This window comes from Mustelus asterias, chromosome 4 (genome assembly GCF_964213995.1).
Source record: "Mustelus asterias chromosome 4, sMusAst1.hap1.1, whole genome shotgun sequence".
NCBI classification, from domain to species: domain Eukaryota; kingdom Metazoa; phylum Chordata; class Chondrichthyes; order Carcharhiniformes; family Triakidae; genus Mustelus; species Mustelus asterias.
In genome coordinates this window covers 101,062,868-101,088,340 of record NC_135804.1, presented here as the reverse complement: position 1 = coordinate 101,088,340, position 25,473 = coordinate 101,062,868, and the positions used below count along the sequence as shown (strand labels likewise).

Below are 25,473 nucleotides of genomic sequence, written 5' to 3'. Positions count from 1 at the left end.
AAAGTTGAGCTGATTAACCAAAGTTTTGTTTCTAGTATGGAGAGCAGAAAATGAGTACATGAAGGGGTAGAAGCCAAATGAACGATGCCTGCTTTTTCAATGCAATCTCTTCAGTGTCTAATTAATGGTTGTTGGCAGGAGTAACTAATACGTGTGGCATCAGGGCACATGGTTGTATATTTTGTAATTTCATGCTATGCTTTTTGATTTCCATATAGTAATGAGATTTTCTGTACAGCCTTAAAGATTTTATAGTGAGTGACTCGTCTCTAGATGAATTGGATATAAATGGGATTGTGGTGACAGAGAACAGTGCTGATAATGGTAAGTAAACTTGAAAATGAAGATTAAAAATAGATGTCATCTGTTTGATATAGCAATTTCTAATATTTGAAGAATCACCTTTCCCATTAGAAATTTTTTATTTTACAGTGCACACCATTCAGTGGAGGCTACCAGATTGGCACAGATAAATAGTTTTTTCTTAGTTTTAAAATATTTAACTGCTTTTGGCATTTATTCCATTTCCTTTTGACCTTGTGACCAAACTGTTCCCTCTGCCCCTTGTATGGTTGATAGGTTTGCTGGTGATGCTGGCTGGTTAAAATGCTGTTTTGGAGGTCGGTACACACTCTGGGCCATATGGCTGCCTTCTGCACTCTAGGAATTCTGATGTAAGGTTGTTCATTTTTGTGGGATGAGTGGGAAAAGCAAGGTATATTTGTCTAGAAGATGAGAGATTATGGGTGTTCTGGGTGTCCTAATCATAAATCATGGGGTTGGTTTGCAGGTGTAGCAAGTGGTTAACAAAGCTAATGGAATGCTGTAATTTGTTGTGGGACAATTGAGTGCTCGAGAGGGGAGGTTATGCTTCAGTTGTTCAGGATATTGGCCAGACCACATCTGGAGTGTTGTGTATCGTGTTGGTATCCTTGTTTGAAGGGGGATGTAATTGCATTTGGCAGTTCAGAGAAGGAATTGACAAATTGCTTTGTGGGAAAGGTTGGGCTTGTATCTGCTGGAGTTGAGTAGGAGGCAACTTGATTGGGCAAAGTAGGATCTGAGGGGACAAAAACAGAAAATGCTGGAAAAACTCAGCAGGTCTGCCAGCATCTATGGAGAGAAAATAGAGCCAGCGTTTCGAGTCTGAATGACCCTTCATCAGAGCCCATTTAGGCTAGAGATGAGGAAATGCTTTTTCTGATAGCTGTGGGACTTCGGAATTCTCTTACTCTGAGCAGTTGAGGCAGGGTTCATGAATATCTTTAAGAACAGAGGAGATAGATTCTTGATAAATAAGGGGGTGGAGGGTTATATAGGGCTAGACAGGGGTGTGTACTTGAGATTAAAATCCGATCAGCCATGATTTTACTGAATGGCATAGCAGGTTCAAAGGGCAAATGGCTTGATCCTAATTTGTATCGTATGCCTGGGGATTTCCCAGGCTATTGTTCATTAAATTCCCCCTCTCTTCCTGTAGTCTTTTTAATTGATTGCAGTTCAGCTTTGGACCTGGCTATGCCTTTGTTTTGTATACTGGAGGCTAGTTAAGGGTCTCACTGCTGCTTCTCATGTTATCGAGTGCGTGCAGCTTTGTGACTTTTGAATAAAAATTCACCCCAGGATTCCAGAGGAAAAATATGTTCTTGTCTCCAGAGAAAAGAATGCTGATGGGGAAGATAGGAGAGAAGCCCACCATTTCAATTATTTTTCTGTCTTGATCTACCAGGGATTGTTTGAGTTTCTGGGTTGATATGAAGAAAGTTTCAGTAATATTTTGTAGAAGATGGCAATAAAATTTATAATGGTTTGAGATTTTATGTTTGGTTTACTGCTCGGAAATAGTATTTTTGAGTTTGAGGAGAGAGAATCTGATGCTGTAATCAGGAGTTAAAATTATGTTCTTGTCTTCTGACTCTTAGAACAACATGAAGCCATCTGGCGAAGCCATGAACCAGCAAATGAGCATTCTGTGGAAGCAATCCATACTATACCGTCTACATCAAAATCAGTGTTGAATAATTGTGAAGACTATTTTATCAAAAATCTGCAGAGAGATCAGCTGTTGGATAAACGGAAGGAAAAGAAATCTGAACGGCTTGGCTCTTGCACTTTGGGCATGGGTTCAGAAGCTGGTAATGGCTCCAATAATCTCACTTACTCCAAGCAATTGAGTGAAATGTCAGATCCTTCAGATACGTCAAGTGATGAGTTTGAGTCTGTATTTCAAAGGATTAAAAACAAAACTCCCAGAACTCCAGCTCCAACTACCAGCAAATTGAATGGAAGGCGAATGGTTGTCACTGGTAAGTTTCTGATGAGCTCCATTTCACTGTTCCTCTAGCCTTATCTGTGTAAGCATGTATGTGAATGTGTGCAGGTTGACTATCTTGCACACCCATGTCCATGATCTTAATCCTTTCATGGCCTTGCATTATTTATTCTGTGATCACCAGCTAGATGTAACAAATCTTTTCTGACTCTTTTTTCATACTAGCTTAATGGTTAGTGACCTATTGTATAGGGGAAAATAGCATATTGGTAATGTTGTAGAAACCGGGGGAACTTCAATTAATTAAACAAACCTGGAATTAAGAACCTAGTCTTGATAATGGTGACTAATAAATTGTCTAACAACACCAGGTTAAAGTCCAACAGGTTTATTTGGTAGCAAAAGCCACTAGCTTTCCTAGGCATTTGGTAGCAAATGCCTAGGAAAGCTAGTGGCTTTTGCTACCAAATAAACCTGTTGGACTTTAACCTGGTGTTGTTAGACTTCTTACTGTGACTAATAAATTGCCAGATTATCTCACAAACCCATTATTCGCTAAGACTTTAAGGGAAGGAAATTTTGTTGTCCCTATTTGGGTCTGTCCTACATGTAACTACAAGCTGACAACAATGCAGTTCTGTCAATTAAGAAAAAAGAGAGCGATAGCCGTGCATTAGAAATCATAGAAACCCTACAGTGCAGAAGGAGGCCATTCAGCCCATCGAGTCTGCACCGAACACAATCCCACCCAGGCCCTAACCCCACATATTTTACCCGCTAATCCCTCTAACCTACGCATCCCAGGACTCTAAGGGGCAATTTTTTTAACCTGGCCAATCAACCTAACCCGCACATCTTTGGACTGTGGGAGGAAACCGGAGCACCCGGAGGAAACCCACGCAGACACGAGGAGAATGTGCAAACTCCACACACACACTGACCCGAGCCGGGAATCGAACCCGGGACCCTGGAGCTGTGAAGCAGCAGTGCTAACCACTGTGCTACCGTGCCGCCCTGCTACATTGGCTGCTACAAGTGCATACACAGTCCAGTGCACCCTGCAAAGTTTTCCTCACTAATATCTGGGGGCTTGTGCCGCAATTGAGAATTGTTCCACTAGTCGAGCAACAGCCTGACTCAGCCATACTTGCTAAATGATACCTTGTAATACCCCAGTCTCTTTCATCACCATCACTTGGAAGACGTGGTATACAGTCCAAAGGGAATGACCCTCCGAGTCCTCAAAATTGACCCGGGAACCTGCAAAACCTCATGGTATTGGGCCAAAATTGAGCAAGAAAATCTTCTGCTGATTACTACATAGCACCCTTCATCAACTGATGAATCGTTATCCTTCGCATTGAATGCCACTGAGGGTAGCAAGGGCACAGAATGCACTCTGGCTTGGGGAACTTAATCACCTACAGCACATTTAGTCCATGCCAACTTCCTGTAAAGCAATCGTGTTTCCGTCACTTGATCTCTGTAGACAAGTTTATTTCTCTCAAGCACCCATTCAAATTTCTTTTGAAATCCTTGATCATCTCTGCTTCTACCATCAACGTAGGCAGTGTGTTCCAGGTCATTACCATTGCTGCATTTCTTTTTTTTTAAAAAAAGGGTTCTCCAGTTTCCGTTTTATATAGATTCACCCTATCTCTCCATGATGTCCATGATCCCACATGCTTTACTAACTACTCTTGCAATATGTCCTGCTGTCTTCAAAGATTTATGATGTGGAGATGCCGGCGTTGGACTGGGGTAAACACAGTAAGAAGTTTAACAACACCAGGTTAAAGTCCAACAGGTTTATTTGGTAGCAAAAGCCACACAAGCTTTCGGAGCTCCAAGCCCCTTCTTCAGGTAATGGGAATTCTGTTCACAAACAGGGCATATAAAGACACAAACTCAATTTACATGAATAATGGTTCGAATGCGAATACTTACAACTAATTAAGTCTTTAAGAAACAAAACAACGTGAGTGGAGAGAGCAGACGCTGCGACAAACCGCTCGACAATCACCAGGCAAGACTGTTCTCTTCCTGTTGGGGAGCACTTCAGCGGTCATGGGCATTCGGCCTCTGATATTCGGGTAAGCGTTCTCCAAGGCGGCCTTCGCGACACACGACCGCGCAGAGTCGCTGAGCAGAAACTGATAGCCAAGTTCCGCACACACGACGGCCTCAACCGGGATATTGGGTTCATGTCACACTATTTGTAACTCCCACAGTTGCGTGGACCTGCAGAGTTTCACTGGCTGTCTTGTCTGGAGACAATACACATCTTTTTAGCCTGTCTAGATGCTCTCTCCACTCACGTTGTTTTATTTCTTAAAGACTTGATTAGTTGTAAGTATTCGCATTCCAACCATTATTCATGTAAACTGAGTTTGTGTCTGTGTCTTTATATGCCCTGTTTGTGAACAGAATTCCCACTCACCTGAAGAAGGGGCTTGCAGCTCCAAAAGCTTGTGTGGCTTTTACTACCAAATAAACCTGCTGGACTTTAACCTGGTGTTGTTAAACTACTTACTGTGTTCAAAGATTTATGCACATGAATCTCTAGGTCTTCTGTTCCCATACATCTTCAGAACTGTCATTTAGTCCATATTGCATCTGAATTTTTCATCTCTCTACTTTATAACAATTAACAATTGCCACTTTTCTGCCCATTCTGTTAGCCTATCTAAAAGTCACAAGTAGGCTTACACCAACACTGCAACAAAGCCACTGAAAATCCCCTAGTCGCCACATTCCGGCACTGAGGCAGAATTTAGCATGGCCAACGCACCTAATGGGCATGTCTTTAGGACGTCTATGTCCTGTTACATATAATTGGTATCATCATCCCTGTTTGCCACATCCCTAAATTGGCAAATTTTACTCTTCCAACATGAGAGTCATTTTTATATGAAAAGTGGCCCTAACACTGACCATGAAACACCATTTGTATACCATTCTGTAGTCTGGGGGGGAAACAAAACTATTTATAATTACTTGCTGAGTTTTCTTAATTTGACACTGACCTTCCTATGCAACGAGCCTCAGTTTTGTTAACTAGCCTTTTGTATGGTACTTTGTCAAATACTTTCTTAAAATGAATACATTCATTTTGCATTGCATTCCCTTCATCAATCTTGAATTTTTTGGTGAACTAGCTCCCCTCCTGTCTTCCCTCTACAAGACATTTTTCCTGGATGAATGTCGCTCCAACATCAACACCATCTGGGTCAAAGCTGCCTGTTTGGCACACCTCCATCACTGGCACAATAGATGCAGTGTGTGTCATTAACAACCGTGGTTCCCAACCTTTTGAGTAACATGGCACACTTCAATGAGACAATTCCACCGCACACTTTTTTCCAGCTGTATTGATTGCTCATAAATGTCACACTTGCGTTTATTATGATTATGGTCAGTGGCTGCACAAGGGTGGCAGAGGGTGGGCTTGTGGGGCCTGGGAGCTCCGCCTCAGACACCTTGTAAATTGACTGGCGGGCAGGTGAATTGAATATAAGCAACAGAATAACCCAGATTCACCCCCAACTTCCAAATGGTTAAACCGATTGGTCCAAGTGCATGGAAATGATGCAACTCAGTTAAACGCGCGCACAAGTTTGTCTTTACTAGGGAGCCTTTTCACTGGTGAGTGCTGACCAGTGTCTCCTGCCATCTTTCACTCTAAAGAAAACATGTAAATTAAGTATTCAAGTACATCACAGCCAAAGAAACGTCAGTCCATGTCTTAGGGTGGCTTGGTTATTCTTACGACTCAAGTATGCTGGTCCAATGCTCAATTGCCAGACCTGCAATTGCCTTTTGCAAAAGGGACCCAGTCATTTTTCCCAGTTGGGTTTTCCCAGGTTAACAGGGTCTCCAAAGAGGATCCTTCACACCACTTCTATTTCAAACCAAACTCCGAGAAAAAAATCTTTCAATTTCTTGTAACGATCCTCCTTTATTTCAAAAAATGCCCATTGCAAACTGTGAGGAAGAAAAGGAAAATGCAAATGCAGATGTTGGAATTGCATGGAGCAGGTTAACGTGTAACTGAGGAGCAGCACCTGGGTTCAAACAGGAGTCCCATCACTTATTCACTTTTCTTTCCCCCTATCTTAAAGCAGCACAAACCAATGGGAGCTTCTAACTTGAATTAATACAGTTAGTTAGTGTTTACTTCTGGGAATTCCAAAGCAGGGTTTTCAATTCCTGGTAAGGATGTTCTACAAATTCAGAAAACAAACCAGTTTTTATGAATCACACATGGACAGCAGGAAGTGGTGGTTCCTCTCGCTTTTAAACTGTTTGACCCTCTTGTTGCTTTGCTTCCACGCACTTGGATCATTCAGTTTAACCATTTGAAAGTTGAGAGGTGAATCTGGGTTTCTTTTTTTTATTCGATGTACCCACCAGCCAGTTCTGCAGGGTATCCAAGGCTGCACTCCCAGGCCAGGCCTGGCGGCTGCTTTCATCCAGTCCCCGCCTGTATGCCCTCCGCTGCCAGTACTGCACTCAACAAAACGTTCTGGCAGCTGGCCATAGCACACTTGCAGGTTGTCTGCCATGGCACAGCGGTTGGGAACCACTGATCCACAAAATGCACTGCAGCAACTCCGCTAGGCTGCTTTGACAGCTTCAAACCTGGGACCACGACCATCTAGAATGTGAAGGGTAGGATGTGCATCACCACCTGTAAATTCTCCTCAAAATCGCATACTATTCTGCCTGAGAAATATATCGCTGTTTTTTCGCTGCCATGTTGAAATTCTGAACCACGTTCTTTAACAGCACTGTGCCAACCCACATCACAAGCACTGCAGCGATTCAAGGCAGCTCACCACTACCTTTTCATGGGCCAGCAAGGCACGCCTCATCTGCAAAAACAATATGGGCTTGTTTTGGAGGAAATAAACTTTTGAGATTAAAATTGTGGCAGAACAGGGAAGATCCACCTCCGATTGAATTAAGATAGGTACCCCAGTAGCTGCACCACTGGAATGTTCTAAATCTGTGAACAAAAATATGGCAAGGGATTGCATGCATACTTTATTTTGGAACCTGCTTTTTGGAGTCCGTGTTGGGGCTTTGCGGATGGTGTAGAAATGGAGAAATGTTTATATTTCAGAAATTGCAAAAAGACTGACTTTTGAGCAAGTAATTTCTTTGGCCTTATTTTTTTCTCGGTAGAACCAGTGAAACGGAGACCCTGTAGCAACAGGTTGGGAAAAAAACACAAACCCGCTGCCAAGAGTTTTTTTCCAATGTATCCCCAGGCATCTAAACCACTGAAAGGTGTTTTATCTGAGGTTACTTCGTTGAGTCAAGTATCAGACTTCAAGATTTCCAGTGTTTTCGAGTTGCACTCTGAACATGGCATATTGCGAAAGTATGTATTCTTATAAGGTTGCCTTGTAAATGCTTTTCAGTAAAGTTGCCACTGAGATGCTGTCAACATAATTTTGTTATAAATTTCATACTCTGGCTCTCTGAAATAAATGAGCTTATGAATCTTTACAATAAACTTATTGGAAATGCTCCAACAGGTGTGGCAGCATCTTAGAAGCAAACCAAGATAATGTATCCGGTCAATACCTTATTGGATAAATGCTCGTCTCATCTACAAATGTACTCATCAACTGCCAGTACAATGGGGAGATTACTAGTATTTTAGAACTATTGTGCATGTTACACTTTATTATTGTAAGAGTTTTAACACCAGGTTAAAGTCCAACAGGTTTAATTGGTAGCAAATGCCATTAGCTTTCGGAGCGCTGCTCCTTCGCCCGATGGAGTTGATATCTGCGCTCAAACAGGGCATATAGAGACACAAAATCAAGTTACAGAATACTGATTGGAATGCAAATCTCTACAGCCAACCAGGTCTTAAAGATACAGACAACGTGAGTGGAGGGAGCATTAAGCACAGGTTAAAGAGATGTGTATTGTCTCCAGACAGGACAGCCAGTGAGATTCTGCAAGTCCAGGAGGCAAGCTGTGGGGGTTACAGATCGTGTGACAGAAACCCAATATCCCGGTTGAGGCCATCCTCATGTGTGCGGAACTTGGCTATCAGTTTCTGCTCAGCGACTCTGTGCTGTCGTGTGTCGTGAAGGCCATCTTGGAGAACGTTTACCCGAAGATCAGAGGCTGAATGCCCGTGACAGCTGAAGTGCTTCCCCACAGGAAGAGAACAGTCTTGCCTGGTGATTGTTGAGCGGTGTTCATTCTTCCGTTGTTGTAGCGTCTGCATGGTTTCCCCAATGTACTATGCCTCGGGACATCCTTTCCTGCAGCGTATCAGGTAGACAACGTTGGCCGAGTTGCAAGAGTAGGTACCGTGTACCTGGTAAATGGTGTTCTCATGTGAGATGATGGCATCGGGGCACACCTCCTGATGGCTTGGGCATACATGTCAAGTCGAGGGCAGCGGCCTTCCGGAGGAGTCCAATTCTCCGGAAGGCCGCTGCCCTCGACTTGACATGTATGCCCAAACCATCAGGAGGCGCGTCAACACCAAATTCATCAGCCGCACTCAAGACAGCCCCGAACATCACCCAAGCATACGCAACCCCATCCACGCTCTCAAGACCAACCGCAACATTGTCATCAAACCAGCAGACAAAGGAGGGGCCATCGTCATACTGAACAGAACGGATTACTGCAAAGAAGTGTACCGACAACTGAACAACGAGCAATACTACAGACAGTTACCCACAGATCTGACCAAAGAACACACCCGTCAACTCAACACTCTGATCAAGACCTTTGATCCGGACCTTCAGAGCACCCTCCGTGCTCTCATCCCATGTACTCCCTGCGTTGGAGATCTCTACTGCCTCCCGAAGATACACAAGGCAAACACACCTGGCCATCCCATCGTATCGGGCAATGGGACCCTGTGCGAGAATCTCTCCAGCTATGTTGAGGGCATCCTGAAACCCATTGTACAAAGAACCGCCAGCTTTTGTCATGATACTACGGACTTCCTACAGGAACTCAACACACATGGAGCAGTTGAACCAGGAGCTCTCCTCGTCACAATGGATGTCTCAGCACTCTACACCAGCATCCTCCACGATGATGGCATAGCTGCAACAGCCTCAGTACTCAACGCCGACAACTGCCAGTTTCCAGATGCAATTTTACAACTCATCTGCTTCATCCTGGACCACAATGTCTTCACCTTCAACAACCAGTTCTTCTTCTAGACACACGGAAAACAGCCATGGGGACCAAATTCGCACCTCAACATGCCAACATCTTCATGCACAGGTTCGAACAAGACTTCCTCACAGCACAGGACCTTCAACCGATGCTATACACTAGATACATCGATGACATTTTCTTCCTTTGGACTCATGGTGAACAATCACTGAAACAACTATATGATGACATCAACAAGTTCCATCCCACCATCCGACTCACCATGGACTACTCTCCGGAATCGGTTGCATTCTTGGACACACGTATCTCCATTAAGGACGGTCACCTCAGCACCTCACTGTACCGCACGCCCACGGATAATCTCACGATGCTCCACTCCTCCAGCTTCCACCCTAAACACGTTAAAGAAGCCATTCCCTATGGACAAGCCCTCCGTATACACAGGATCTGCTCGAATGAGGAGGATCGCAACAGACCCCTCCAGACGCTGAAAGATGCCCTCATAAGAACAGGATATGGCACTCGACTCATCGATCGACAGTTCCGACGCGCCACAGCGAAAAACTGCACCGACGACCTCAGAAGACAAACACGGGACACGGTGGACAGAGTACCCTTCGTCGTCCAGTACTTCCCCGGAGCAGAGAAGCTACGGCATCTCCTCTGGAGCCTTCAACATGTCATTGATGAAGACGAACATCTCGCCAAGGCCATCCCCACACCCCCATTTCTTGCCTTCAAACAACTGCACAACCTCAAACAGACCATTGTCTGCAGCAAACTACCCAGCCTTCAGGAGAACAGTGACCACAACCCTGCCGCAGCAACCTCTGCAAGACGTGCTGGATCATCGACACGGATGCCATCATCTCACGTGAGAACACCATCCACCAGGTACACGCTACCTACTCTTGCAACTCAGCCAACGTTGTCTACCTGATAAGCTGCAGAAAAGGATGCCCCGAGGCATGGTACATTGGGGAAACCATGCAGACGCTATGACAACGGATGAATGAACAGCGCTTGACAATCACCAGGCAAGACTGTTCTCTTCCTGTGGGGGAGCACTTCAGCGGTCACGGGCATTCAGCCTCTGATCTTCGGGTAAGCGTTCTCCAAGGCGGCCTTCACGACACACGACAGCGCAGAGTCGCTGAGCAGAAACTAATGGCCAAGTTCCGCACACATGAGGACGGCCTAAAATGGGATCTTGGGTTTATGTCTCACTATCAGTAACCCTCACAGCTTGCCTCCTGGACTTGCAGAATCTCACTGGTTGTCCTGTCTGGAGACAATACACATCTCAACCTGTGCCTAATGCTCCCTCCACTCACATTGTCTATCTTTAAGACCTGGTTGACTGTAGAGATTCGCATTCTGACCAGTATTCTGTAACTTGACTTTGTGTCTCTGTGCCCTGTTTGAGAGCAGATATCCACTCCATCTGACGAAGGAGCAGCGCTCCGAAAGCTAATGGCATTTGCTATCAAATAAACCTGTTGGACTTTAACCTGGTGTTGTTAAACCTCTTATTGTGTTTATCCCAGTCCAACGCCGGCATCTCCACATCATGACACTTTATTGTTCCAGAGTATTGTTATATGGATAAGGTATTTTTATGTGAACATTTATAGCTGCAATTTCCAAAATTGAAAATCATTGTCACAAAGTGGTTGTAAGTCATAGCCTCTTGGTATAGGGAGTGTTTCTGATTCACTTGCAACTTTCTTTCTATCATTTTGGTTTTCCTTTTTGCAAGTTAACTTTTCTATTCTTGTCTTGTCTCAGACTGCAGATTTGACTTCTTTGACAGTGCAACTCTTGCATACTAGCTTAAATTTTGTGTTTATGCCTCCTGTCAAGGATGACGGTTTTGCCTTTGTATTTCTGCTGCTTTTTACGCTGTCATCTGCTCCATTTCTCTTTTTCCCTTTACTGTATCCCACTCTTTGCCCTCTCGGCTCATGCTACTTTGCTGATCTTATTTCCCAGGGCATATCCATTCTTAATTTTCTGCCTGACTCGATTGCTTACTTTTGCTATTCTTCGCCAACCAGAACACCTGGCATATGGACCTGGAGGCTTTCTGCCATGTGTTACAAACCCTATTGATGTTAAATGTGAGGATATCCCAAAACCCAGAAGGGTAACTTGGAACACTGATTCTTAGTGGTGTATATTTTCAGTTTGGTATAACATGAGGAAGGAATGCAAACCAGTGAGGAAGTTGCAATCAATGAATAAAGAATGTTAATTTAAATAAAGCATGCAGCAAGGAAGACGACCATACACTACAACAGTACACTTAACTACAAAATGATATATATATAATATATATATATATATACCTTTTATGTAGTTAGCCCCTCTTCCCGGCTATCTGCTTTCCTGATCTCTGAAGTGTCCCTTTCCCAAACATCAGCCAATTTTATATAACTCTTGAGCTAAATCCAGCAGATAGTTAACACCTGCAAGTTATCCTCCAGTACTTCAATTGGTGGTGGGAGGGTCTTGGCAAGGTACTCTCTGAATTGGTGCAGACTCAGTGGGTCAAATGACTGGCTTCTGCACTGTAGGGATCCTTTGATTGTGTAGCATTTCTTCTCTTTGAAAGTTTTTAAAACGGTAGCTTTTCAGCACCAACTTAATTATGGGAGAACCTACTTTTCCAGCTGGTCATGGCTATGGTAGGAGCAGCTTCCCAGCTGTGTACCTCTTTTCTTCCTCCCACTGTACTGTTAACTTGCTATGGAAATACTGTTTTCCCCTTTAATGTTATTCTATCTCATGAACACAACTTGGACCAGGCTTTTAGCGTATAGATGTGAATTGAATTCTTTTCTCTCCACTTTGAACTCGCCTCTCCTATTGAGTTTCAGACACCATTGTTAATCCCTATTCACTTGGGTAAACACTTATTTGCCTACAGCTAATTCACATGTCAATAACACCCCTTCAGGACAGCTGTACTCACATCAACTCCACTTTCATCTAATTCTTTATTTCATCCCAAGTTTATTTTTGATCTTGATTTTACTCTATTCTTGAATCTTTCTTTTACTCCAGTATTGTAGTGCATGGTTCCTGACCAAACTGTCAATTGTTCGTTGCTGATTTCAGTGGCCTGCTTTCTTACTGCCTTAAGGCTTTGTTTCACTTTTTCTGATTTAATTCCCCATTTTACTTTATTCCTTGCTTGTTCTCCTGCACTTCTACCTGCTTTGCTACCCACGCATCTTTCCTCCTCCTTCTCTGCATTTTGTCAGCCATGTTGCTTTTTTAAAAAATAACCCTATTTAGGTTGCCAAGACCTAATTTCTTATTGATGCATCATTTTCCTAACTCAACTGCAAGTTACAAATCACAGTATCGTTCGTACTATATCCGGTGCTGTAACCTAGTGTTCATTTAAAAGAATGAATATCCTTAAGTTCATTGTACATCTCCCATGACACACTTCTGTGGAATTGTACATTCCTGCATGTTTCATGAAACTATTATGCATTTTAATAGTAAGTAGCTTGTGTGTTTTAACACTCCATACCAGCTGTAAGTCAGACATGTGCTCCCCTACATGTTTTCAGGTTGAGTCTTCACATCCAGATTCCTGTTTGGAATCCAGGAGGTTATGAGGGCTATTGCTGTCTTGTAGTTTTGGATGGCACATGTGACTAACCAATTGGCAGTGAAGGAACAGGAGTAGGCCATTCAGTTCATTGAGCCAGCTCCACCATTCAATATGATCATGGTTGATCATCGACTTTTTCTCCCCTCGTGCCATCCTCATCTCCCTTCCGTCATTGGTATTTAGAAACCTGTCAATTTCTGCTAGTAAGAAGTCTCACAACACCAGGTTAAAGTCCAACAGGTTTATTTGGTAGCAAAAGCCACTAGTTTTCGGAGCGCTTGCTGCCCCTTCGTCAGGTGAGTGGGAGTTCTCACCTGACGAAGGGGCAGCAGGCGCTCCGAAAACTAGTGGCTTTTGCTGCCAAATAAACCTGTTGGACTTTAACCTGGTGTTGTGAGACTTCTTACTGTGTTTACCCCAGTCCAACGCCGGCATCTCCACATCATAATTTCTGCTATAAACATACTTGATGACGGATCTTGCACAGCTCTCTGGGGTGGAGAATTTTAAATGTTCACAATCCTCTTGAAACAAATTCTCCTAATCTGTCCTAAATGATTCCCCTCTTACTCTGAAATTGTGGCCCCTGGATCTACCCTATCTATTCCTTTTAAACATTTTGTAACTTTCAGTGAGATCACCTTTTCTTTGAAACTGGAGAAAGTACAGGCCCAGTCTCCTTCATAGAATCATCCGGCCATCCAAGAACCAGTCTGGTGAACCTTAACTGCACTCCCTCTGGCAATAATATCCTTTCTAAGGCAAGGGGACCAAAATGGCGTGCGCTACTTCAGGTGTGGTCTATCCAAGGTTCTATGCAATTGAAGCAAAATATTTGCTCCAGTTATACTCAAATCCTCCTGTGATAAATGCTAACATGCCATGCCATTAGTCTTTCTAACTGCTTGCTGCACCTGCGTGTTAGTTTTAAGTGATATATTGACAAGGACACCTAGGTCCCTTCATATGCCTACAGTTTCTAATTTCTTGGTGGATAACCTCACATTTTTCCACAGTATATTTCATCTGCCATGTTCTTGCCTACTCACAATCTCCAAATTTGCTTTACCCACACAACACTCATTTCCACTTAGCTTCTGTGAACTTGACTCCACCATGTCCAAATCATTGATACATATTAATGAACAGTTGGAGCCTAAGTAACAATCTTTGCAGTATCCCAATTTCTTTCCTGCCAATGAAAGTGTGACCCATTTATTCCTTTTGTTTTCTGCCTGTGAATAAATCCTTGATTAATTCCATGTATTTTAATTGAGCTAACCAAACCTCCTGTGGGGGTTAAAAATCTCAAGTATACCATGTTCATTGTTTCCCTTTATCAAATCTGTTAGTAGCATCCTCAAAACAAACTATGAACTGGTTTGTCAAATGTGATTGCCAATGTTGGCTATACTCAAATCATTATTACTGAAGTGTCCACTTATAGCATTATAACATTATAGATTCTAGCATTTTTCCTAATGTCTGGCTATCGTGTCTGTTTTTCCTTTTACTTTCTCTCCCTTTCCCTCCATTCTTAAATAGTGGGGTGACATTTGCTACTTTCAAATCTGCAAGAACTGTTCTAGAATCTATAGAATTTTGGAAGATGATCACCAATGCACCCACTATCTCCTTAACTGCCTGTTTCAGCATCCTGGCATGTAAAATATCAGATCCCGGGGTTTTATCAATCATCAGTTCTATTAATTTATCCAATATAACCACCTTGCTTACACTAATTGCGTTCAATTCCTCATTCTCCCTCGTCCCCAAGATCTCCACTTCTGGGAGATCTCTTTTTTCCTTGTGAAAACAGACACACTACTGATTTTGCTTCTCTGCCATTTCTCTATTCCCCATTATAAATTTTCCTGACACTGCCTGTGTTGGACCCCCATTTGTTTTAGCCAAACTTTTCCTTTTTACGTACCTATAGGAACTTTTACAATTTTTTTGTGGGTTTTTTTGCTAATTTACATTCATTCTATTGTCTCTCAGTTTTTTCCTTTGCTGCATTCTAAAATCCTCTCAATCCTCAGGCTTACTTTCTGGCAACTTTATAGGTCTTTACTTTTAATCGTATACAATCCTTTGTTAGTCATAGTTGACAGACTTTAATTTTTGGGTTTTTTGTGCCTTGATGAAATGTACAGCTAATGGAATGTACAGTTGCTGGAAACCATTTAATAACTCCTTAAAGACTATCCATTGTCTAAGTGCCGTCATATCTTTTACTGTCTTTTCCCAATGCACTTCTGCCAGTTTGCCCCTCGTGCCTTCGTAATTTCCTTTGTTCAAATTTAACATTCTAACCTCAGATTGAAGTCACTCATGATTACTGCACTACCCATACTTCTCTAATCTCTTGATTAATACCATGCCCCACATCACTACTGTTTGGCCTATAAATGACTCCTACCAATGTTTGCTGTCCCTTGCTGTTTCTTAGCTCTACCCAAACAGATTCCAAATATTGTTCTTTTGATCTGTAATCGTTGCTTATTTATTTACTGATCCCATCCCTTATCAGCGCAATATCACCATTTTTTTACTTTTCGCCTGCCCTTCTAAATGTTGAATATTCAGTTCCCAGTCATGGTAATCCTGTAGCCATGTTTCTGTAATGGCAATTGACCGTACCCATTTACCTTTTTTTGTAGAATCTACCTTGCTACTAGTGCTGTGTGCATTCAGGTAGTGCCCTTTATTCTGCATTTCTAAGCCTTTGTTTCGCGTGCCTTCTAATTTTGCTTACTCCTTTCTGGCTCCCTGCTACCAATTTTATGTTCTTCCAATTTGAAAGGCCGCTCAGGTTCCCATTCTGCTGATGAGTTAGCTTAAACTCTCCCCAGCAACACTAGCAAATCTCCCTATGAGGATGAGAGTCGCGGTCCTGTTGAGCTGTAATTTATTCACCTGCCCCAGGATCAGTCCTAATGCATCAGATCTGATGCCCTTCCTCCTACACCAATTCTCCTTGTGCTCAATTGATCAATCCTTTATCTTAGCTCATTAGCACATGGCACTTGGAATAATCCTAAGATTACTGCACTTGAAGCCCTGCTTCTTTGCTTCCTTCCCAACTTCCTAAAATCTGCTTTCAGGGCCTCATCCCACTTCCTACCTATGTCATCGGGACCAATGTGGACCACTTCCTCTGGCTGTTCACCCTCCCCCAGAAGAATTTCTTGCAGCTACTCCGTCACCTCTTTGACCCTGACACTAATTCACCAAAGATCCTTAGACAGCACCTTCCAAACCCGTGACCACTTTCATCTAGAAGAACAAGGGCAGCAGATAAATGGGAACACCACCAGCTGCAAGTTCCCCACCAAGCCACTCACCATCTTGGTTGGAAATATAAAGCTGTTCCTTCACAGTCGCTGGGTCAAAATCCTGGAATTTCCTCCCTAACGGCATTGTGGGTCAACCCACAGAACATGGACTGCAATGATTCAAGAAGGCAGCTTGCCACCACCTTCTCAAAGGCAACTAGGGATGGGCAATAAATGCTGGCCAGCCAGCGACACCCATGTCCCACGAATGAATAAAAAAAGGGAGGCAACACACTGTCTTGAAATTACTTTTACTGCCACAAATTCCTTTCTGATCCCCTGATTATTGAATCCCCTATCACTCATACTCTTCCACTCTCCTCCTTCCCTCCTATCCAGCTGAGCCATGTATGATGCCATAGATTAGGCTCTGGCTGCACTCCCCTGAGGAACCATGGCCTTCACCAGTATCCAAAATAAATAACTGATTAGCAAACAAGATAGATTTGGGACTCCTGCATTACCTGCCTGAATTTCTTTGTTTGCCTGCTGCTCCTAACCTGCAATATGACCTCCTACCTAAACATGCTATCCATGTAGATCTGCCTCATGGATGCACCTGTGACTCCAACTGCCGCTAAATTTCTGAAACCCAGAGGTTAAGCTTCTGCAGCTGGTGATGCATCCTGCACGTATGTTTGTCTAGGGGACATAGCACATCCATGACTTCACACATACCACAGTATGTACATTTGACTGGGCCGAGCTGACCTGCTTCACTGTACCTTTTAAGAACTTAATCACAATTAGATTATGTAGAATAACTTATCAGTTACTCCGAGTCAACTTTCCTGAATTTTTGTTAAGTACCAGCTACTGCAGGCTTAAAAAGAAAGGAGCTCTGCCCTTGCCGAACTCCCTTGCTCACCAACTTCCACTTTAAACAAACTGTTTACTCAAAACTTGGTGCAGATGAAACAACATCAAGGAAGGCGTGTTTATATAATTAAAGCAACCGATTCAAGCTTCTGCAAATCAGTTAAAGCAAGCTATCTAAATAACTAGCTGGAGCTGTACTCTGAGCTTGTACACCTCTGTTTTAAAGCTGGAATAAAACATAACTAAAAAATATTCCATGTGTTAAGGGAAGTTGCTGGGAAAAAAGCATCAGATTAAAATTTAACCCTTAAAACTAACTCTGAAGACCATGTCAAGCAGGCTCGTACAACACCCATTCCTTGTTTAAAAGGTTTCCCTGAAAGAAGTGCAGCATGCAATTAGTGATTTCTCTCCCAACTGACGCCTAGCAAACATCCTCCAAATCAGTTCAGGAACCCCTGATGCATGGAAGTACGTTAATTTTTTTAACGACTACCTTTTTGAGGGGTTTTTCCACTCTAATTTAAATTCCTTAATTACTGTTTTATATCTCATCAGATGCCTAACGCCTGGCTGCTTCCTTCAGGATCTGACTATGAGCTCGTCAAAGTATGTAAAAAATTTCAAACAGAATCGGAAGGAATTAACTCAAGAACTCTATGATTTATACAATAAGAGTGTCTTTCAGCAGAAGGTAAAACTTTTTGATCCTATAATTGGTGGTCAATCAATGAGATCCTGCAGGGTTTGGTGGTGTTGATATTCTGTATGATTTACAGCTTCCAGAGAAGATGGCCATCACATGGAATAAGAAAATGCGAAAAACAGCTGGATATTGCGTTACTGGACAGAAACGGGATGGTACACTCCAACGTTATGCCAGAATTGAACTTTCAGAAAAAGTTTGTGATTCAGCTGGTGAGAACAAAATTAACTCGAATTGAAGGAACAATTTTCATTTGGTAATTTAGATGGCGCTAGCCTCCCTATTTTGATGTAACATTGAATACCCAGAAATTGGAAGGAGTGGAATGCTGATTAGGATGACACACTCGGTCTTAATTGTTTACTTTTTCCCCTCTAGTTCCCCTAAATTCTCTAACCTAAGCCCTATTTAGTGCCACTTTTCCAGGACGTTAACTCAAATATAGTGACTGGACAAAACCCTATTTATGTTATTGCAGTCCTGATACTACTGGACGGAAGGTCCCAGGGTGGAACCTGGCTCAAAAGACCGTAACTTTTTCCTCCTTTAGAAAACATGGGGGAATGGAGTCACCGGACTGCTTTTAACAACAAAAAACATTATTAAACATGAAATGTTTGATTATAATACAATGCTCCTTCGCTCCTACTTCAAAAATATACACAGATTTCCAGGATAACACTGGTTACACAACATATCCTGTGCTATAATATTCTCGGCAAATAAACAGGTCCTGTAACCCACAGGCTAACTACAGACAGACAACACTCCATTCTGAAACTAAAGAGGTAGATGCCAATCAACCTTATTGATTTCTTCTCTTCCAAACTCCACTCCCAAAGTATGTGCTTTAAAATCTTCTTTCAAGCAATACTTTTCCTCAGCTATTTTTGCAAGGGTCACGGGTTTCCAACTGCTTTCAATATTGCTTTATCTTGACTAGCCATGTGCATTCATGATCTCTCAATCTTGCAGGTACTCAGTCCCCAGCTGAATACTATTGTTTCTGAAACTGGAAATAAGGATACCTAACCGTAATTGTTTCAGATATGTGGCTTTTCTCTGGTTAGCCTTATCAGCTCAGCTCTTCCAAGGATTACTTTAACTTCAACTAAAATTATCCTACTCCCATTGTAGTTTCTCTTCCTTTTTTACTTGAGTTTTCCTGGGAACTTTTTCATTCTCTAGTTTCAAGAACTAACTGTCGTTTAGTTTCTGGGATTTGCATTCTTACTCATTACTCTATTGTATAGCTTTCCTGCTTCTGGCAGGGCTCAGAGCTATTTTTCTCCCCCTCACTGTTAAGCCTCTTCTGTCTGGGTACAGTTAAACTAAACACACCAGGTCTTTTTTTACCTAAACGATGGCTCTGGCTGCTAAGCAGCCCATTCTTTCTTCAAGTTTGTGTTTACCTTTCATATGATAAACACTCTCAGCTCCAATAGAGATACCTGCAAACACCTTTGGTTTAACATGAATCTAATTGCAGTTTTACCCTTGCACAAAAACACTAAATTAAGCACACCTATATCTATCGCTTATTTTTAACATCCGCCAATACAAACATCGCTCAATTAAAACTAGCTCCACTTCCTGACAATATAGAAACAAGTTGCATTGATGCTGGTAATCCTTTTTTTAATACATTTAAGGTATGCTAAACTTAAAAGAATTAGTAACAGGTTATGTAAGACTTTTTTGCCCTCTAAATCACTAATTTGCTAGTGTTGCTTTGCAGAACGTCTACGGGATACATTGATTCATGAACTGTGCCATGCTGCTACCTGGCTTATTAATAATGTGCGTGATGGACATGGACCATTCTGGAAGTTGTATGCACAGAAATCTATATTGATCCACCCTGAATTACCACTGGTTACACGTTGTCATACATATGAAATAAATTACAAATACACATACCAGTGCAGCAGGTGCAAAAACACGTGAGTACATGAGAAATTTGCAGTGTTTTAAACTAGTATTCTCCAACATGAGATGAGGTGCTGTCTTTCAAACCATGCATGTAATCAGATATTAGGAGGAAGGTCTCAAACTGTGGCCCCTGTTTGTGCTGCATTGGCTGATCTTATTTTCAAATTTCTCCCTGAACCCCTTTTGCGCCCCCCCCACCTCCCTTTCTCTAATTTTTTACAGCGCTTTAACTTGCCATGTTATTTGAGTTGTTCAAATTCTGGGCACTTGTGTATTCCCAATTGATGACTGTCTTTGATTCTCCTCAAAGCTTTGACAAAGGTCATCTGGACTTGAAACATCAGCTCTTTTCTCTCCTTACAGATGCTGCCAGACCTGCTGAGAGTTTCCAGCATTTTCTCTTTGGTATCTGAAATCAAATCTTGTTTCCAAATATTGTGCCTGCCGCACAGTCTGTTTTAACCCTTATATGGTGGACAAAGAATTGCGAGTAGTCGTCTTGTTTGTACGACAATATTTATTTAAAACACACAATCAATAATCACCCACCCAATCAACAATAAGTTATCTTACAGAAAATACTGAAGTTCAAGTCCAATACTAGACCTTGACTTAACTTTGCGTGACTGGCAAGTACCCAAGCAGATATTGGCCTTTATCTATACGCTGGTTCTGTAGTTCTCTGCATGGTCTGGTGTGGCACTCTGGCTCTGGTCTTCCTTCCTTCTCGGGTGTGGTGGCTCTCCTCGTGCTGGTTGTTGCTGGTGATGGTCACCGTTGTTGTAGCTCATTCGTGGATTCAGAGAGAGAGATTCTTGGTTGCGCAGCACCCTTTATACCTTGTTGGGTTTCGTGCCCCTTTTGGCCATTGCCAATCAATTGATCAGAACTTGATCACCCTGATCGATAACGTCCAATCGGGTGCTACCACACCAATCTCTGGGTGTGTCTCCAATAGCCGTGTCTGTAGGTGCTGGGGGCATGTAGGAGACACACCTCCCTCCCAAATAAGGGGTTACGGTGCCCCTATGTCTGGTAAACAACCCAGTTTGACCAGAAAGTCCCCTTTGTCCTGGAGATGGCCCACATCCTGTGTATTCGGTCGTCTGAGCTACAGCCTGTTTATCTCTGTCTTTTAGGCTGCAACCTGCTGTTTTAATTCTTGCCCAATTGTCCCAGAGTGCTTTATAAATCACCATTTTAGGCGGCCCGTTTGGCCACACGAGGGAAGGTTGGCTGATTGCAGAATCCTTCGCCTTCTCAGAATGAGACTTGCACAATAGGTGGGCAGCACTGTTGCCTCAGTGCCAGGGACCCAGGTTCAATTTTGGCCTTGGGTGACTGATTATGGCGTTTTCATGTTCTCCATATGTCTGTATGGGTTTCCTCCCAGAGTCGCAAGTTGCGCAGGATAGGTAGATTGGCCATACAAACTTGTTCCTTAGTGTCCCAAGATGTGTAGTTTAGGTGGACTAGCCATGGCAAAATGTGTGGGGTTACAAGGATAGGGTGGGGAGAGGGCCTGGGTAAGATACTGAGTTAGTGCAGGCTGATGGGCCGAATGGTCTCCTGCATTGTAGGGGGGCAAAAGTTCCAAGGTTCCAGCAGTTGGCAGGTTTGATGAGGGTGAGAGTTTTTTTCTGCTACCACTGGCTTGATTGTCAACAGCACAGGCTGTTGCCTAGTTCATGTTAGAGGTCAGACAGTAACTGCCCTAATTCAGTTCCAACAGATGGTAACACGGTGCAACATGGGGGAGGTCTTTTGATATACCTCCTCAATGTTGTACACTGGATAATTGATTTGATTTATTATTGTCACATGTATTAGTATACAGTGAAAACTACTGTTTCTTGCATGCTATATCAAAACATACCGTTCGTAGAGAAGGAAAGGAGTGCAGAATGTAGTTAGTCATAGCTAGAGCGTAGAGAAAGATCAACTTAGTGCGAGGTAGGTCCATTCAAAAGTGGCAGCAAGGAAGAAGCTTTTCTTGAGTCAATTGATATGTAACCTCAAACTTGTATCTTTTTGGAATCTTGAAGTTTATTTGATGGGCTTTCTTTTCTTTTTGGGGACACTGGTGTCGGGTTAACTAACTGACGCTCTTGGTTGAAACTATTCTGTTAGGACTGCTAATGCTTTAAAGTTAGCTAGGACAGCCTCGCTCTCCCCATGGCCATCGTTACTTTGAAACCGCTGCAAGAGCTGTTGTCCATTTTGAAAAAGCACACAAAAACTGACTTTATAAAGGAATTCAGCTGGGGAATTTTTTTAAATTCAAGACGTGTACCAACCTGTCTGATTTGAGATCACGACGCTGCTGTTTGAGAGATACACCAGGATCTTGTGTTTTAACTTCTTAAATGCTTACATATGATCATAATGGATGTAAGGCATAGAGACAGGTTGTTTGGCCCAGCCAATCCATGCTAGAGTTTATGCTGCTTTCAGCTTTGTCTTCTCAAAATCTACCTTTGTAACCATCTATTCCCATCTCCCTTATATGCTTGTCTAACTTGCACTTGATTGTAGGCTATTTGATTCAAGCACACTCTTGTGGTAACAAGTTCCATGTTCTTACCACTCTGTGTAAAGAAGTTTCTCCTGAATTCCCAATTGATTTCCTTGGTGACTGTCTTAATATTGATGACCTCTAGCTATGCTCTTCCCAAAAGAGGAAACTTTCTCTCTGTCTCTACTATCAAAACCTTTCATAATTTTAAAGACCTCTACTAAATTACCCTTCAGCCTTTGGTCAAGAAAAAAAGAGATCCAGCTCGTCAACCTTTTCCTGATATGTACTTGAGAATTTTTGGTATCTTCCTTGTAAATCTAATTTGCACTTCTCCAGTGCTCCTGTATCCTTTTTACAAGGACTACACAGGTACTCCCTCTGGTCTAACCATGATAATATAGCCTATCTTCCCTCTACTTTTCTATCAAAGTTTACATTGAAGCAATACATCTATTTTAGTCCTGAAGACTGAAATGTGCCCAACTAGAATGCTGAGGTTTTTCGTGGTAACATTGTGCACTAGCCCCTTACCTTTCCTCCTTGTCATTCAAGGCCCCAAATACTCCTTTTACTATACATGTCAGCATTGCCGTAGCAATCTCCTGATCTATAAAATGGCTCAAAGTGGATAATCCTGTAAATCGCAAGGTTCTCAAACAAAAAGTCCATTCCTTGGACAGAAGTAAGTTATCACCCTATATGATTATGTATTATATTATCCTTTATCTTCAACCTTCTACAAAATCTAAGAAATCTCATAGTTCATGTAAAGGATAGCTACCCTTCGCATAGAAGGGTGTTTTGCATTGTTTCTGTTTTAACAGATGGGTTTCTAAGAATGTTTGTTTAGTTGCATTCCGTACAACTCTCCATTTTAATTTCTTTGCAGGATTGGTCGACATTCCAAATCACTGGATACACAGCGTTTTGTCTGCGCTCTGTGTACAGGCCCTCTGGTTCTATTGTCAAGCATGCTAAAAGATGGCACTCCTGCAAAAAAGGAACTAGCACCATTTGCTAAATTTGTGAAGGAGAATTATGGTTCAACCAAGAAGGAGCACAAGGGACTTCAACATGCTGAAGTTATGCGGAAACTAAGTGCAGACTTTGCAAAAAAGACACACATCTGATTTCTAAACCTTTCCTTGCAACCTGCCTTCTGTTGGGGATCTGAGGAGACGGCTGAATTCAGTCTATCTGGCATTGTTTTCTCCCTAGAAGGGAGAAAGTCTTATTCAAGACTTGTGTTGAGGAAATTGTTCCAGTTAGACATGCAGAATTGAAATATTTATTCTTCAAATTTATATCCTGGAAATGTTGTTGTTCTTGATGAAGTTCTAGAAATCTATCAAAATATCATTTTTATACATTTTGAACTTTTGTTTCTGATCCATGTTAAGGGACATGAGCAATAAAATTTGGACTGAAGATGTGAGTATTTGATAATATGAATGAGGGTCTCTTGTTGCTTGGGTGCCTGTTTCTCAGCATAAATGTGGTTGTTTCAGCTGAGACCCAGCAGAAGCAGGGAAAATCTTCTCTTCCTGTAGCAGTAAGAATCCCATTGGAAATTAACTTGGGTTACTTTAACTGAGTTACAGCTGCTTCAATCCACAGAATCCAACTTAGTGTCTGGAAGAGGCCGCAAGATGGTTTCTGTGGGTATCTTGCTGTTGCAGTGTTCTAAAATTAGTGTATTTCTACATTCTTTAATCATTGTAAGGTATGGGGAGCTTTTTCTTATAGGAAACTGCTGTATTTTGTCTGGGAATTTTTAATGCCAGCAAGTACTTGCTTCCAAAGAAGCTCAAATAAAGTTTGATAAATTCTCTAAAGGGCCTTTGTACCTTTTGACAAGATAATGGTGAAGAAGAGGAAAATTTGTATTTTTCCATTAACTATGGCGAGTTTGGTTATTGTTTGCAGCAGATTATTCCCTAGTCAGACTGTTGCAGGATGGTGTAAAAATAATGAATTAGATAATATGAAGCAAGTATAGTTCCTTCTGGTTTTTCCTAAACATCTCCCAAGCACTTGAAACAGTAGAAATGTGTTGAAGTGCTGTCCTTATTCTTGTGCAGGCAAACACAGTTGCTACTTTGTGCACAGAAATACTCCATTGTTCTCTTTTAAATTGGCCCATATTATGCTGAACCAAGTTGGCTATTTCTTTGGGCTGATTCTGATTGCAAAATGGCCGGTTTTGGCTATGGGTTAAATACCATTGTTTACTGTAGTAAATAATGGCATTTAGTAATACCAATACTGTAGTATTGCTCTATTTATTTTTTTCCGAAAGGTCTGACTGTCTTATGCAATCTATTTGTTCTTCATACTAACTACCTCCCAAAGCCTGTTTCAGGTTTTGGTGTAGAGATGGCAGCTTCCAGAATATTGTGCTCTGATGTTGGAAGTAACCTGTCTAGAAATGTGTCCAAGTGCAGCAAAACTGTTAGTCCAAAATAAATGCCAGTTGTGGCGATTGATGGAAACATTTTTAATAGTAATAAGGACCTATAGTTCATCTGGTCTTTTCACTATTTGTAACATCTGTCCAGAAACATTGTTACAAAATTGCTGACTTCCTTTTAGCAATGTTACACCTGAAGTGAGCAAGATGTGATGACGATACTTGAGCCTTCAGTTGTTTAGGGAATGTTGCAGAAAGTGGTTATGTACTTCTGCATCTTTAATTGGCATGCTGTCGCAAAGAAAACAACTTGCTTGAGAAAATTGATATAGATTAACTGCCTCTATTTAATATAGTTTGGCCAGAAGATGTATCAAATTAAGTAAATTACATTGTGATGCTAGGATATACCATGAGTTAATTGAAAGGAAAAAGGGTAAAAGAACCCAAAGGATGCATTGAATTTTGGGGTCTGGGCTATTGGACACAGAATCACTGCTCTTAAATGGGTTAAGTTTGTAATTACAATGCTGTTTCACAATTCTACCCTGTGGATCGTGCTTAGCCTATAATGCTTGTGTTTATTTTATGATATTTGAAATCTTGTGTGAACCAGTTGTCGAATGAATTTTAAGAATGCTGCTTTATTGGCATTTCTTCAAATAAAGTTTTTGTCATGAAAGAGA

General features: G+C 42.0%; 1 protein-coding gene across 2 annotated transcripts in view; it reads left to right on the top strand.

The window, feature by feature from the left end:
• Positions 1-25,473, top strand: part of gcna (germ cell nuclear acidic peptidase) — a 38,371-nt gene extending 12,898 nt beyond the window's left edge. For both annotated transcript variants that reach the window (XM_078210351.1, XM_078210352.1), the window contains exons 7-13: positions 239-324; positions 1,923-2,306; positions 7,460-7,658; positions 17,780-17,915; positions 18,001-18,139; positions 19,666-19,870; positions 23,267-25,473. In XM_078210351.1, the coding sequence (XP_078066477.1) occupies positions 239-324; positions 1,923-2,306; positions 7,460-7,658; positions 17,780-17,915; positions 18,001-18,139; positions 19,666-19,870; positions 23,267-23,507 (1,390 nt within the window). In that variant the 3' untranslated portion in view covers positions 23,508-25,473. The remainder of the gene's footprint in view (positions 1-238; positions 325-1,922; positions 2,307-7,459; positions 7,659-17,779; positions 17,916-18,000; positions 18,140-19,665; positions 19,871-23,266) is intronic.